Consider the following 13469-nt stretch of genomic DNA (forward strand, 5'->3'; position numbering starts at 1 on the left):
CTCTAAGGCCTATCTACAGGGTTAATGGTCACTACTCAGCTTGGGCATTAGAGTGCATGTCTCAAGATGAGATCAATATGTTCAAATCATGAATATTTCAAGACAACTTAGTAACAAGAGCCATCGGATTAAAAAAAATCCCAAATTTTAAATGCTGGCAATGAATTCATATACTTTAAAATAATTTAAGAATAAAAGTACAAGGGTAAGACCAAGGTGAGCCCTGGGCTTCCTGATTTTCATTTTTTAAATTAATTTTTATTAGAGTTTCCCTTTAATTTAGTGTTCCAATTTCAGGGGACCAGTAATAACTACACTGCTTACAACACCTTACACTTCCTTTAGCTGATATGAGTAGAAAATGATTTTGATGTTAGTTGAAATGCTGGACTCAGTATTATATGTTAACTTCCCAGTAATGTATACTCTGCCTCCTAATTCAGAAAGATTTCCACAGGTATAATTAAATAAGAATAAATGCAAGTCAGTCTGTGCTTTCTTGACTGTCAAACAATGAAAAAGAGAATATGATCATAAACACCTTACGCTTAATGATCAGCCATGTAATGCTGAAGTAGGGGGAGAAGATGTGACTAATGCATCAAAAGCAACGAATACTTGCAGAAGTTGGTTTACAAATAAGATCAGTGATAGCACAAGAGTATAGTGGAGAGTGGACTTAGATGCTCTCTATTTTTGCCAAAACTGGGCCATTAACTCTTTCTAATACTGACTATAGTATTTATTTAATACTTATTAAACAAAAAAATGAAAATTTGTCCACAGCTCATCCTATTAAGCTGAGGCTTTACAGAGATCCAAGAAACCTAAAGCCACAGACTTACATAGATGTTTCCTTCTGCCTAGTTCAAGAAAATCACTTAAGTATTTCTCTAGCTTATGTGCACACACATCATATTGCTGTGATAAGTGGTCATGGAGAGGGTTGGACAGTTTGGTGCTCACAAAGTAATAGAATTAGAGCAAGAAACCTTGCCCAGAAGCCTGTTTTTAGCACCAACACATCTGATTTTCTCACTAAACAATTGCAGTTGCTCTCCACTCTGGAGAAGAGGCTGCCATCATCCTTTCTTGCTAAGTCATTTAAAATAGTTTCAGCCATGCTGGATGCCAGTTGCATGATCTACTTCCCATTAACAATTCTGGAAGAAAATGCTTTGTGCAAAAGTAAATATGGGAAATGATGCATACAATGTATCTCTTGTGAATTTCATATTGTGTGATGGCAGTGTACATGGCTGAGGAGTTTCTGTGATTGGGAAGACTAGTTTGACTTCATGTTCAATCCCATCTTCAAGTTTGGTGGATGCTGTCTCTTATTTGTCATCCTGATTGGCACATTGGGAATCTCTGGAACACCATAGGTAAGCACTTACACTGACAAGAGGTGATGCTGTTCAAGGCTTCTGAATTTGGGAAGACATGGTCAGATCTGGCATTAGAAGGAGAAATTGCTGCAATGGGAAAGATGATTAAAACAAAATATAACCAGGCACACATGGCTCATGCCTGTAATCCTATCCATTCAGGAGGCTGAGATCTGAGGATCTCGGTTCCAATGCAGCCCAGGTGGAAAGGTATGTGACTTTTATCTACCATTAACTACTCAAAAAGTAGAGCTGTGGCTCAAGTGGTAGAGCACTAGCCCTAAGCCAAAGAAACTCAGGGACCAGTACCAAGTGCTATTTGAAAAAGAAATATATTTTTGGTGCTGTTCCTGAGTTCAAGCCCAGTACCAGCACCAAAAAAGGGGGAGGAGAAAACAATAGAATATAGTCATGCAGATGAGAGATTGAAGGAGTTGAAATTGAGTATGGAGTCCCCAGTTATATCCCCAGAGGCACATGCTGATGCTGTTGATGTGATACATCACATGAACTAGAGTCAGAAGGAGAGACAAAGAGCTTTGTGTTATTTTTTTTTTTAATTTTTAGAAGATGTTTGAAAGAAAAGAATGAGATGTTTATTGGGTTGGTTTTCTGTGTTTCTAATGCCAACTTCTCATCATAGCATTTGTTAAAGACTCTCTTTTGGGTCCTGTAAAGGCAAAGAAGTTTATTTTTATCATTCTAATTATCCCAAACACATATCTGTACTCATCTAGGGCAGTAAAGAGCAAGGGAAGGTATGTAGCCCAGAAAGAGCTGATGGGCAGGCTTTGTGAATTAGAGGAAGGATCAGAACCCAAGGACAGCAATGACAACCCACAGGATTGAGGGCACTGTCTTTGATATAAATTATGTTTGATGCATTATTTGGGTTTGGGTTTGTTTTTGGTCTCCATGTTATTCCAAAATTCAGAAAAGAGAATGTCAGTAGGAGTCTGGCCATCTTGTTTGTTGTGGCCTAAAAGATCAGGAGATAAAGGAGCTGTATAGCCTACAGGAAGATCAGTGTACAAGTATCTCAATCATAGACAGACGCTGTCTATCACACCTACCTCAGCCCTTCCTTTCTCCTTCAGCAGGTTAGAAACTCAGACTTGCATGTAAGAACTAAATTTTGGTAGTGGGCAACATGAAATCAATTCAAAGAACAGAATGGAACGTCAGATTTTTTTTTTAAAGGATGGACTTCCCAATGTTGGCATTTATTTATTTATCTATTTATTTCTTTTTATTATCTTTAAGTAGTTGAACTAGGGAGGGGTTAGTTAACAAAGTAGTTTATGAGTACACTACATCTTGATCTGTGTCACCCCTTCAACAATCTCATTCTCCTTCGACCCGCCCCTCCCCTTACTTTTGTTAACTCTGAGCATATGCAATGAATTCTTGCCTTTGTTTTCCCCACTCTTTCCTTCATTTTCTACTCTTTTCCTTTTCCCCTACTCCATCCCTCAAGTTGCCACTCTTGGATGCTTATTTTGTTAGACTTTGACTTAGTCTTTCTAAATAATTTCTAAATAAACTATTTGAGCTCTCCAATTTTATTCTGCAGCTACATTCAAAGCAAAAGTAATGACACTTAAAAAACTGTATTTTGACTTTAACAAGATAATATAATAAATATAATAAATTCATGAGTCTGAATACAATGCCAAAATTGTTTTTTTTATTTCCTTTTTTTTCCTTTGCCAGTCATAGGGCTTGAACTCGGCCTGAGCATTGTCCCTGAAGCTTTTATAGGCTTGAGCATTGTCCCTGAACCTTTTAACTCAAGGGTAGCACTCTACCACTTGGAATTACAACACCAATTCTGGTTTTCTGGTGGTTTAATTGGAGATAAAAGTCCACAGACTTTCTTGCTCTCGGTAACATAAAACCATGATCCTCAGATCTCAGCCCTGAGTAGCTAGGATTATAGGCGTGAACCACAAGCACCTGACCCAAAATGTAATACTCTGTTTGAAAACCTTGTTCAGGGAAATGTCGTGTAGTGAGAAGATCCAGCTATTTATTTTTAAAATGAAACCTAATTCAGAAAAGGGATAAGGAGCACTTAGCGTCTTTTAGGGGACAGCATGTCGAATAAGTGTGGTGGAGAGGGCAGGTTTCTATTTGGAAAATACCTTTCTTTTTCAAATGTCACTTGAGATTAAGAACCAAAAGCAAAAATTTGCTTTTTTTTTTCCAGCCATTGATTTATTTTCTGAAAATAGATGATACAAGTTGTTTTATTTAAAAGCACTAAAACATAGAATATTAAAGATGAATAAGGCTTTAGGACAGAGCTCTCCAAAGAGGTTACCATTTTGTCTATGGCTTTTCAGTCCATCAATGACTAGACAAACGCTCGATTTTACATTGCCTTTGAATGCTCTGCCCACTGGTACACTCTTCCTAAAAGTCAATACCAGACTCTACTTGGTAACTCTGGACACTGAAACATAAGAACACAAATTCAGGCTAGTTTCTGAAAATGCATCCTTTAGTGCCAACCAAAGCAAGAAGAATGCCAATTTTAAATGCTGCCAATGATTTTTTTTGATGAGACCTCAGTAGCAGATCTCCTTCTCGATCTGTGACATCCTAGCAAAAAAGAACAAAGTCAGATTAAATGTCCCTTTGTCAGTATTTTCAGTACTTGTCAGTACCTTTCAGTAGCTTTGGAAAGTTGTGGAAAGAACCAAGAGGAAGACAGAGAAAAAGAAAGCACAATGCCCTTTTCTCCTGCTCGCAACGTCCAATCAGTAATTACAATGTTGGTATTTGCCACATGCCAGTAGAAAACCCAGTACAGTTGAGACATACAAACCACACTGTTTATTGCTCTGGGAATTTACAGTCCTATTTAGGCAGAAAAGGAACCATGAAAAGATAAAACAGCATATGATATTGGTTAAAACATGGCTTTCTTAACTTCCTTGGCATGGGCATCTTTTGTGGGGGATGAAGGGAAATGATAGAAATGGGATAATTGGAACCTTTTGTAGTTTTGCACAGTGAAGATTTGAAAATGAAATGATCAGTGTTGTGAGATGCTCTGAGCACAGAGGTCAGCTCGGGAAGGGGTCAGGCACACAGGGGGGGTCTCTTTACCCCCCTGTTCCACCCAGACCAAATGGTCATCTGACCACTCCCGGCACTTCTGGCATGGCCTAACTCTTTCACTGCTACTTCCAAAGCTCTTTATGTGCCCTTGCTCCTCTTTCTTCTAATGCTCAGAGCACAAATATCTAGGACCCATAAACACACATGTAGGTTCCCAGCTAAAGACCACACTCTCAAAAGAATTTGCCTCGTAAGCTCAGAGCTAACCATATTGAGCTTTTCATTGTGTTCTGCACACTCCAGTAAGTGTTCTACAAGTATTCTTTTATTAAATTTCACAGCATATGACAAGACAGGTGTGGCAGTTAGCCTCAATGGACAGGGTTACTTGTCTCAAGAAGTCTCCCTCCCCTTCCCCAGCAAGTAAGTGAGAAGACCAGGAATGAAATGCAATCTGTCTTAAGTGGTGTTCTTTTTCTGTTTGTTTGTTTTGTCGGTCATGGGGCCTGAACTCTTGGCCTGGGTGCTGTCCCTCAGTTCTTCAGCTCAAGGCTAGCGCTCTACCACTAGCACCACTTCTGGCTTTTTTCTGCTTATGTGGTGCTGAGGAATCAAACCCAAGACCTCATGCATTTGAAGCAAGCACTCTACCACTGAGCCACCTTCCCAGCCCCTCAAGTGGTGTTCTTATAGCTGCCCAAACCAGCTATATGCTGCAAATATGAATCTTGTTCTTCTTCTAAGAGTTTTACCTAGGTGTCCTGCTTGCCTCTTCCAAGATATTCTAAAGTTACTGAAGATATATAATGGCTTTATATATTCCAGGCAAGTGATAGGTGCATTGCCATAGATAAACAGAAAACTTGGGCTCATAGGCTAAGGTAGAGATGAAGGATTCTTAGCTACATTCTAAAGGAGACATTAACTACAAGCTCAACAAACAGGAGATCCTCCCAAGCAGGTCATGTCGTTTTCTGAAAGGTGTTAAAGGAAGTCTAAAAAGAAACATCCAACACATATATGCCAGATCACTGGCCGGGAAAGCCATCCATCAAACACTGTATTTAGATGCCAAGGAAAGGGACATCTGGGCCAGTTTGCTTCCTGGAGACCTTATAGGGGCAGTGAGTGAAGAGGTTGTTGATTGTTACTGATGAGATGGATCAGAGCTGTTGATGGAGAGTAGGTATCTATTGTAATATCTTTTGTAATATACATCCAAGGTTGTTACTAAGCATTCAGCTTAGTGTAGTCCTCCATCTGAAATGTCAGTGAAAAAGTTTCAAACAATTTAATTCATGAAATGATTGAATGAGATACATGGCAAGAGTGACCAGATTTATAAAGATACAAGCAAAGAAATGGAAGAGAAATCAGAAGTGGGTGGGACAGATAGAAGGGAAAGATTTTCATTGCTGCCTTTACTCAAGAGATTTCTCCTTGCTTACCTGAATGTGTGGCATGATTTGGCTTGGTTGGCTGATTCCACATGTTAGAACGCACACTAGGAAAATTGTTTTCTACACATAAGTGCTTAGCATAAATAAAAAACTTTATCTGGGTACTGTCTTTAATGACAATCACCAAGACATTTAATGTAAACCCAGATAATAGGGCAGATAATCCATAGTTTGCTTTGTGCAATTTTCTGTGCAGTTCTTACATATACTGTAAAACTTGGTGCTAGGACAGACATAGGAAATACTGGACAGAGCCCAAGACTCTCTACAACTTCTCCCTTCACATATGCCAGACTAAATAAGTATGACACCCTTAATAGAACTTGCCTTGTTTCTCTGTTTTTCAGTGCTTCTTATTTACATGATAAGGGACAGAACAGATAGCAAGAGGTTAATTTCTTCTTTAATTAGATACTTGAAACTACCACACATCAAAGAGTCACGAATTTACTGAAGTATACACAGCTAAATAAGGCAACTGCAACAATTAATGTTCTGTAAAACACAAAGAAACTCTTGATTGAAAGCTAAGACCTAGGGGTTAGTCACTAATTTCTACAATGTGAGGCATTAATGCTTAAATCAAATGATTGAATTAGCTTTGCTGCTTTCTGGTAGAAGTCTCAAAATACATTACAGTGTCATTAAAGAAATCATTTTGGGGTGGGACTGGGTTGCAGAGATTGTGCCTAAACTAATGGTCTGATTCACTAACAGCCATTGTTGGTCTGAAAACATGGTAGCATGCATTCTGAGAATGTGTCATTCACTAGTTTTTTTTCCTCATCAAAATTGTATAGGTAAGAATGTTTTATTATTCTCTGTAAAAACACAACTGCTACTGTTAAAGACCACCACTGAATAATGTATCCATGATGCTGTTATTCCATAAATTAACCAATTTTCCTTTAGAACTTCACAGAGTTTTGTCTTATGAAATGTGTGTACAAAGTGCTATTTTTTCAGGGTAATTATTAAACAATAGATGACACTCATATTGAAAGCATGGTAATTAGCAGTAGGAATGATGGCAGAAGGGCAATATTAGGTGCTTGTTCTATTTTCAAAGAAAGAACTCTGATGTTTCTCATTGGCCAGCAATGAGAATGCAGAGTGGAATCCAAGCTCCCAAGCTGAGAAGATACTGCTATCTCAATTGGAAAACACCATTAGACAATAGTTTCTAACTGATGAAATATCAGGGGTGGGAATGCGGCTTAGTGGTACAGTGCTTTCCTAGCATGCATGAAGCCCTGGTTTCAGTTCCTCACTACTTCATAAACAGAAAAGGCCAGAAGTGGCGCTGTGCTCATGAGTGCTGACCTGGGGCAAAAAAGCTCAAGAACAATGCCCAAGTCCTGAGTTCAAGCCCCAAGACTGGAAAAAAAAATAAATATTTTTTAATGTAAAAGCTCAATTCAGAGGTCATCAGCTTCACATAGCTAAAGCTGTATTTTGTGTCTTCATCCAATCATTGGTGGAAGAAATTATCTACTTCAACTCAGAAGGCCTTTCAGTCTTGTTGAAATGATGGAGAAATATTATGACTTAAAATGTGTTGATTGGCCATATAAGCAGAAAAACCTGGAAGTGGTGCTGTGGCTCAAGTGGTAGCGTACTACCCATGAGCTGAAGAGCTCAGGGACAGCACCTAGGCCCAGAGCCAGAGTTCAGGCTCCATGACAGACACAAAAAAATGTGGTTTTGTTTTGTTTTTTTTAATTAGGAAAAAAGACCACCATATTCATTCTACATGAAGAATGAGCTGCATGGATTTTTGAACAGCACTAGCAATCTAGATGTATGTACTAGTATGAAACATGAACCCATTAACACTGCTAGAGCCATAGCACTTTTGTCATTATAATCGCCATTGTTACATCCTGGCCTCCTTGGATGTAAGAAAGGGAATGTGATTAGAGTATGGTCTTTGTAAGAAGAATGTAGGTCACTTGGAGATGTCCCATTCTCAGTAACACACCAGGCTACAGTTAGAAATATTTAAGTATACATGACTTTTTGAAGACACATGATATCTGTAGAACATCAGGGTTGCAAATAGGCTGTACTTTGAGGCTGTTTTCCCCTAAGTGACTCCATTTTATAAAACAACAGTTTTGCTCAATTTTGAGCACAAATGTTGAGATAGAATGAGTCTACTACATCTTCTTAGTACAGGTAAACACTCACCATCTCCTCAGCACAAAGACCCATGAGGCAGACGGCTAAGTACCTTATGCAAATGAAGTAGTACCATCTATGAATTCACCAAACTATATCAGAAACATACTGACACATTGGTATATTAAACCTCTATCAAGGAAAACAGGGCCATGGACTCACCAAAACATACTACTCCGAGGAATGATGCAAAACCCCTCACCAAGTCATATGAAAGAAGGGACATCTAACACTGCGTATGGAGGCACACTCTGCCCATCTTTAGTCCATCTAGTGCATGCATCATAGATCCTGGATGCTGAATTCCTAACTCTGTCCCAAGCATTCAGCTCAGCTCAATCCCTCTGATTGGTATGATCTGCTCAAATTCACTGCTCCTTGGGTTCCCATAAGCTTGGAGTTTGGCTGCACCTTGAACCAGTTATTGGCCTTTGAAGAGCTCTGCTTTTCATACCACCTGGTCCCATCAGCTCTCTGAATGAGTTCCTCATTCTGATATCTAAACACATGGGTGACTCTGCATCTCTCAATCCTCTGCTTTTCTCTTCATCCAAGCTTCCTTGACCCTGTAGTAGTTCCACCCTTCTCTAGCTCCTTGTAACCTATTGGCTTAAAATATGGTGTATGATCTGAGAGTGAACATCAATAACTAATATTGGAAATAGACATGTTCTATCTTACCAAAGTGTCAGAATCTGTGGAATGACACTAAATTCACAAAGGTCATCAATTTCATTGGCATTGATTTATCAAGTATTACGGATGTCACACACACACACACACACACACACACACACACACACACACACACACACACACACACACACACACACACAAAGTCTGCCTCTGTGGTTGGAGTGTTTCCATCCTTCCTCAATGTGATCCATATTGCATGCCACTTTTTCAGATCATTAAGTTTCTGAACATTTTATATGAAAATCAATACTGATTAAAATTTTGCTGACAGGGAAAAAATATGTGCATTCTACAAGAAATTGTCCACTGAAAGCCCTGTGTTTAGAAGTATGAGGTTTTTGTTGTATCTGAATTCCTTCAGCAGTATCTCCTCCCATCCGCAGTCCGGAGCTGTGCAGTTGTGTTGACCTTTCTCACAGGAAGTAGTCAGCCTGAGGGCTACTAACCTCACAAGAACTTCTGACTGGGGCCCAGGCTCAGGAGAGACCACAGAAGAAGAGGAAGTAGCTGCAGCTTCACCACAATGCAGTGGTGAGCTGAGCCTACAGATATGCTATGGTCTGATCTCTTTCCATGAGAGAGAAGCGGTGCAGGGAATGCACTGGCTGGCAGAGGGGAAAAATTAATCAAAACTGGAATAGAAAAAAATAAGTGAGTTTCCTAAACATTCTCCCAACATTCAGAAAGTAACCATAGCAGAACAGATCACACTGCAGTCTTCCATAGCTTTCAGATTACAGTGGATACATGCCTAATGTTGGTATTCAAGACCACAAAGGAATTGGCCCATGCTTCTATTTTCAATTGCTTCTATTGCACCTGTTTAACTCTTGACTATAGGCAAGCTGAATTTTCCATATTTTTCTTAATATTCCATTTTAGCCTGAGTGTTAAACTTTATAATAACTAATAGTCGTACTTACAATTATCAGGGAAGGCAATATATTAGTATATCTAAGTGTCACCTTGGTAATCTTCACATCAACTCTGTCAGATAGTGAGTACATGATCCCTATCGAATAAATAAGGCCTGGAAAACTGAACAATTGACAAAAGGAAAATCAGTCCCTGTTAGCCATTCTTCCTTGATGCCTCATCCATGCTTAGTTTTCTTACTTGGAAGATTTCTTCCTATTTGATACATACCTTTCTTAAATCTACCTTTTCTATAGAGCTCTCCTAAGATCCTTTAAACTCTAGTAATCTCCTGTTCGTGTCACAGCTTCTTAAAACTAGGAGAGATATTTCATGCTTCTCACAACAAAGCAACAAATCAATTCTGATCATTGATGGGTATAAAATTTCCTTTCTTGTGAACTTGTCAGTGACTCTTTGCGATGGGACAACTTTTATCTGATTTATCTTCCTGCTGATTCTTGCTCATTTCCCTAGTTACGATTCTGAACATGTATACAAAAGAAAATTGTTAGAATAGTATGCTGGAGACATAGATTTGGCCTAGAAACAGAAACCCACAGCAATACCATCATATGAGCACTCTTTGCTGAGCCATTGGATTGTGTCCTACTTTGCAGTTCTGAGTCTCTGACTGACATTGCTAATAGTTAAGGGAGCTGTGACCAATGACCAAGGGAATGTAGAAATGCATCAATCTTTTTCCCCCAGTGCTGGGGATTGATTTCTTAGCCCTGATGATGCAAAGCATACCATGTATGCAAAGCATACATCATTAGCAAAATGAATGGGAGAGGCTCTAGTATAAAGAATTGTGGCATCTGAAGAGGAATAGAAGACAAAGTGAATTCAAGAATTAGAAAATGAAGTGTCTTCGGAGTTTCTCAAGATTATTAAGGGCTCGTTATGAGGCACTGTGCCTGTATTCTAAGTCCTTAAGTCAGGGATTTGAGGGTCCTTGTGTCTGAAGTCCTCAAGTGGGCTTTAGAGCTTTATGATCTCTGGCCACGCATGGAGTCTCTGAGCACTTAGATTTTCCTGATGCATGGGTTTATAGCTTTTGCAGGATTCTCAAATGTGTCACAGATCCAAAACAACTTCCCAGACACTGACATAAAAACATAAGACAGGAGATCGGGTGTCCCAGAGGCAGACTTCCATGATATCATGTAAGGAAAAAAAATCAAATCTCAAAATCCTGCATATCTCATCACATCCATGCTCATGGATGGTTTAAACCAAAGGCTCCTAATAGAAATAAATGTCCAATGAACATGGATCAAAAGAACTTTTGCTATGTGGAGTCCTCAGTTTCCTGATTATTAAGCTGATGCAATAGTTCATCCCATGGTTACCATTTTACACACCGCAATGTTTTGCTGATAGTTTTTTAAAGAAGCCACCTCCATGTCCATGTTCAACAAAGGCAAAATACCTTTTTTTTGGGGGGGGGTCCGGTCATGGGGCCTGAACTCTGGGCCTGGGCGCTGTCCCTCAGCTCTTCAGCTCAAGGCTAGGGCTCTACCACTTGAGTCACAGCACCACTTCCGGCTTTTTTTCTTTTTGCTTATGTGGTGCTGAGGAATCGAACCCAGGGCCTCATGCATGCAAGGCAAGTGCTTTACCACTGAGCCACCTGCCCAGCCCCAAAATACCTTTTTATCTGGCAAAATAACTACATGACAAAGTAGAGACCTATAAGTGGCTCTAGTGTAAGCGTCAGCCTAATCCAATGACTGGGGGTGGGGAAAGAGAATGCCCTAGACTTGTGGTCTCGAAGTACTTCTTATCTCACTCACCTAGTAAAAAGTAAAACTCAACTCAATCCCGCTCTCCTATATTAATTTATAAAGTATATAGCTCAGACACTGACTAATTACTGAAGACAGCGAATGAGGCAGACCATTCTTATCTAGCATGGAGTGGTTAAAAAAACTAATAAAATAAATATGCAAATGACGTGGTAGTATAGCATGCTCCCAACTGCTATAGAGAAAAAGTACATTAAAGAGCATTCAGGTGAGCTGGAAGGGAGAGTTGCACTTTTCAGTAGCCTAGAGAAAGTGAATGAAGACCTAGAGATGAAGCAGTTAACTACTTCACTTCTTTTAGCCATTTGACATCAAGACTTACAGAGTCTACGGGTGTAATATTCAATAGTAGACGTAGTTTCTTTTAGGTAACCCATATAAATGGGACTGTAATATCTTCTCTTTGGACCCTATGTGATCATCTCGGGAGACCACTAAGTTAGTCATCACTTGTATAAGCAAATGATTTAAATAAGATTCTTTGTCTTCAGTCCTGTCATCACAGCTTACCTTGTGAATCAGGACATAATTACAAAGTTTGGATGGTTCTTTCAGTGAGAGATATGAAGCCCTGTAGTAAATTACCTCCCTGGTTCAAGCCTAGTTTGATTTGGTGAGCAAGATTTTTCCACCACATGTTTTATGAAGCTTTTTTACTTGGTTTTTGTCTTGCTTGAAAACAGGTGTCCACAAAGACTATGGGTGCAAAAGCAGTAGGGGAGCAGCTGGTAGCAGCTCCTTACCGGAAGTGGTAACTTGATGGTTTTCCTTCCCTTGCAGTTGAGTTATATTAACATAGCCTGAGCATTTCCCTTTTTGATCAGAGGAGAGAAATTTGCTCAACGTGGTGGAGCTTCAGGAAGAAAAGAAAGATCTAATGACAATATTTTTAAAATACTTCTGTCTGACTCAAATGACAGCGATACAATGAGCTTCCGAGGAAAGGAATTTTGGAAAAAGAGGCGGACAGTAAGGAGAGTGAATCCAGAAGAAATCCACAGGTTCAGTTCTGTAGGTATCTGAATACTGACATTTTGCTTTCCATCCTTTGGGACTTTCTTTTTTAAAAGGTTGGTTTTAAAGTGCTTTTCAAACTTAGGCAATTAGAAATAGGAGACAAAATACTGCACTTGGTTCAAAAATACCCTCTTTTATTTGCATCTTTATTTCGGGGATTGAGTTGTTTTCAAAACATGTATAAGCTTGTGAAAAATACTGCTAGAAGAGTTAAGCTGTTAGAACATCACTGTATTTCAGATTGATCTAAAATTATCTTAATATTACATCTTGTGATTGATGGAAGTTATTCCATAAATATTTCATAAGCACACAGTTACTTTAAGACCATAGTTGATGACATACTTGGATATGTTGCTGTTCTATTTTTATCTACTACCATTCATTTGCATCACAATTCTGAGAAAAAATAATCCAAAGTATGAAAGAAAAAGCAAAATAAGTAATTGATGAACAGAGGCAAGGAAATTATACACATTGGTATGGTTTGAAAGTTAAAGGGACTTTTACTGTTTAAAATGTTTCTGCATTATTACTTTATGCAAGTGAAATGAGAGCTCTGGAAACGTGGACATACTACAGAATTCTAGATTTCTATCCAGAGCAATTACTCAGAGTTGAATAGTAAAGCCAATTGCTGACGCTCTTCAGTGACCAGTCTATAATGGGAAAACCCACCTTAGATAATAAATGACTATAGCAACATTATAGGGTGTATCTCATTTTGGAAGACTAATTTGTTTGGAGTAGTCTAAAATTGGCTTTATTTCTTTGGGGTAGGCTTTCTTAACCTCTACAACATTGTCCTTTGGGGTCTAAAAATTCTTTTTGGTGCATTGTAGCATATTTAGCAACATCCCTGGGCTCTATTCACTAAGTGCTCTTACCATCCCTAAATATTACCAAAGGTGTTCTGAGCACAGACAGCGATCATC

General features: G+C 39.0%; 1 protein-coding gene across 6 annotated transcripts in view; it reads left to right on the forward strand.

The window, feature by feature from the left end:
• Positions 1–13469, forward strand: part of Dock10 (dedicator of cytokinesis 10) — a 204911-nt gene that overhangs the window by 23007 nt on the left and 168435 nt on the right. For 3 of the 6 annotated variants that reach the window (XM_070015928.1, XM_070015939.1, XM_070015933.1), the window contains exon 1: positions 12354–12528. The exons of the other annotated variants lie outside the window; for them this stretch is intronic. In XM_070015928.1, coding sequence (XP_069872029.1) covers positions 12445–12528 — 84 coding nt within the window. In that variant the 5' untranslated portion in view covers positions 12354–12444. Of the gene's footprint in view, positions 1–12353; positions 12529–13469 lie in introns of those variants that run through there. 6 annotated transcript variants of the gene reach the window in all.

This window comes from Dipodomys merriami, unplaced genomic scaffold, assembly GCF_024711535.1.
Source record: "Dipodomys merriami isolate MVZ:Mamm:240054 unplaced genomic scaffold, mDipMer1.0.p SCAF_1, whole genome shotgun sequence".
Lineage (NCBI taxonomy): Eukaryota > Metazoa > Chordata > Mammalia > Rodentia > Heteromyidae > Dipodomys > Dipodomys merriami.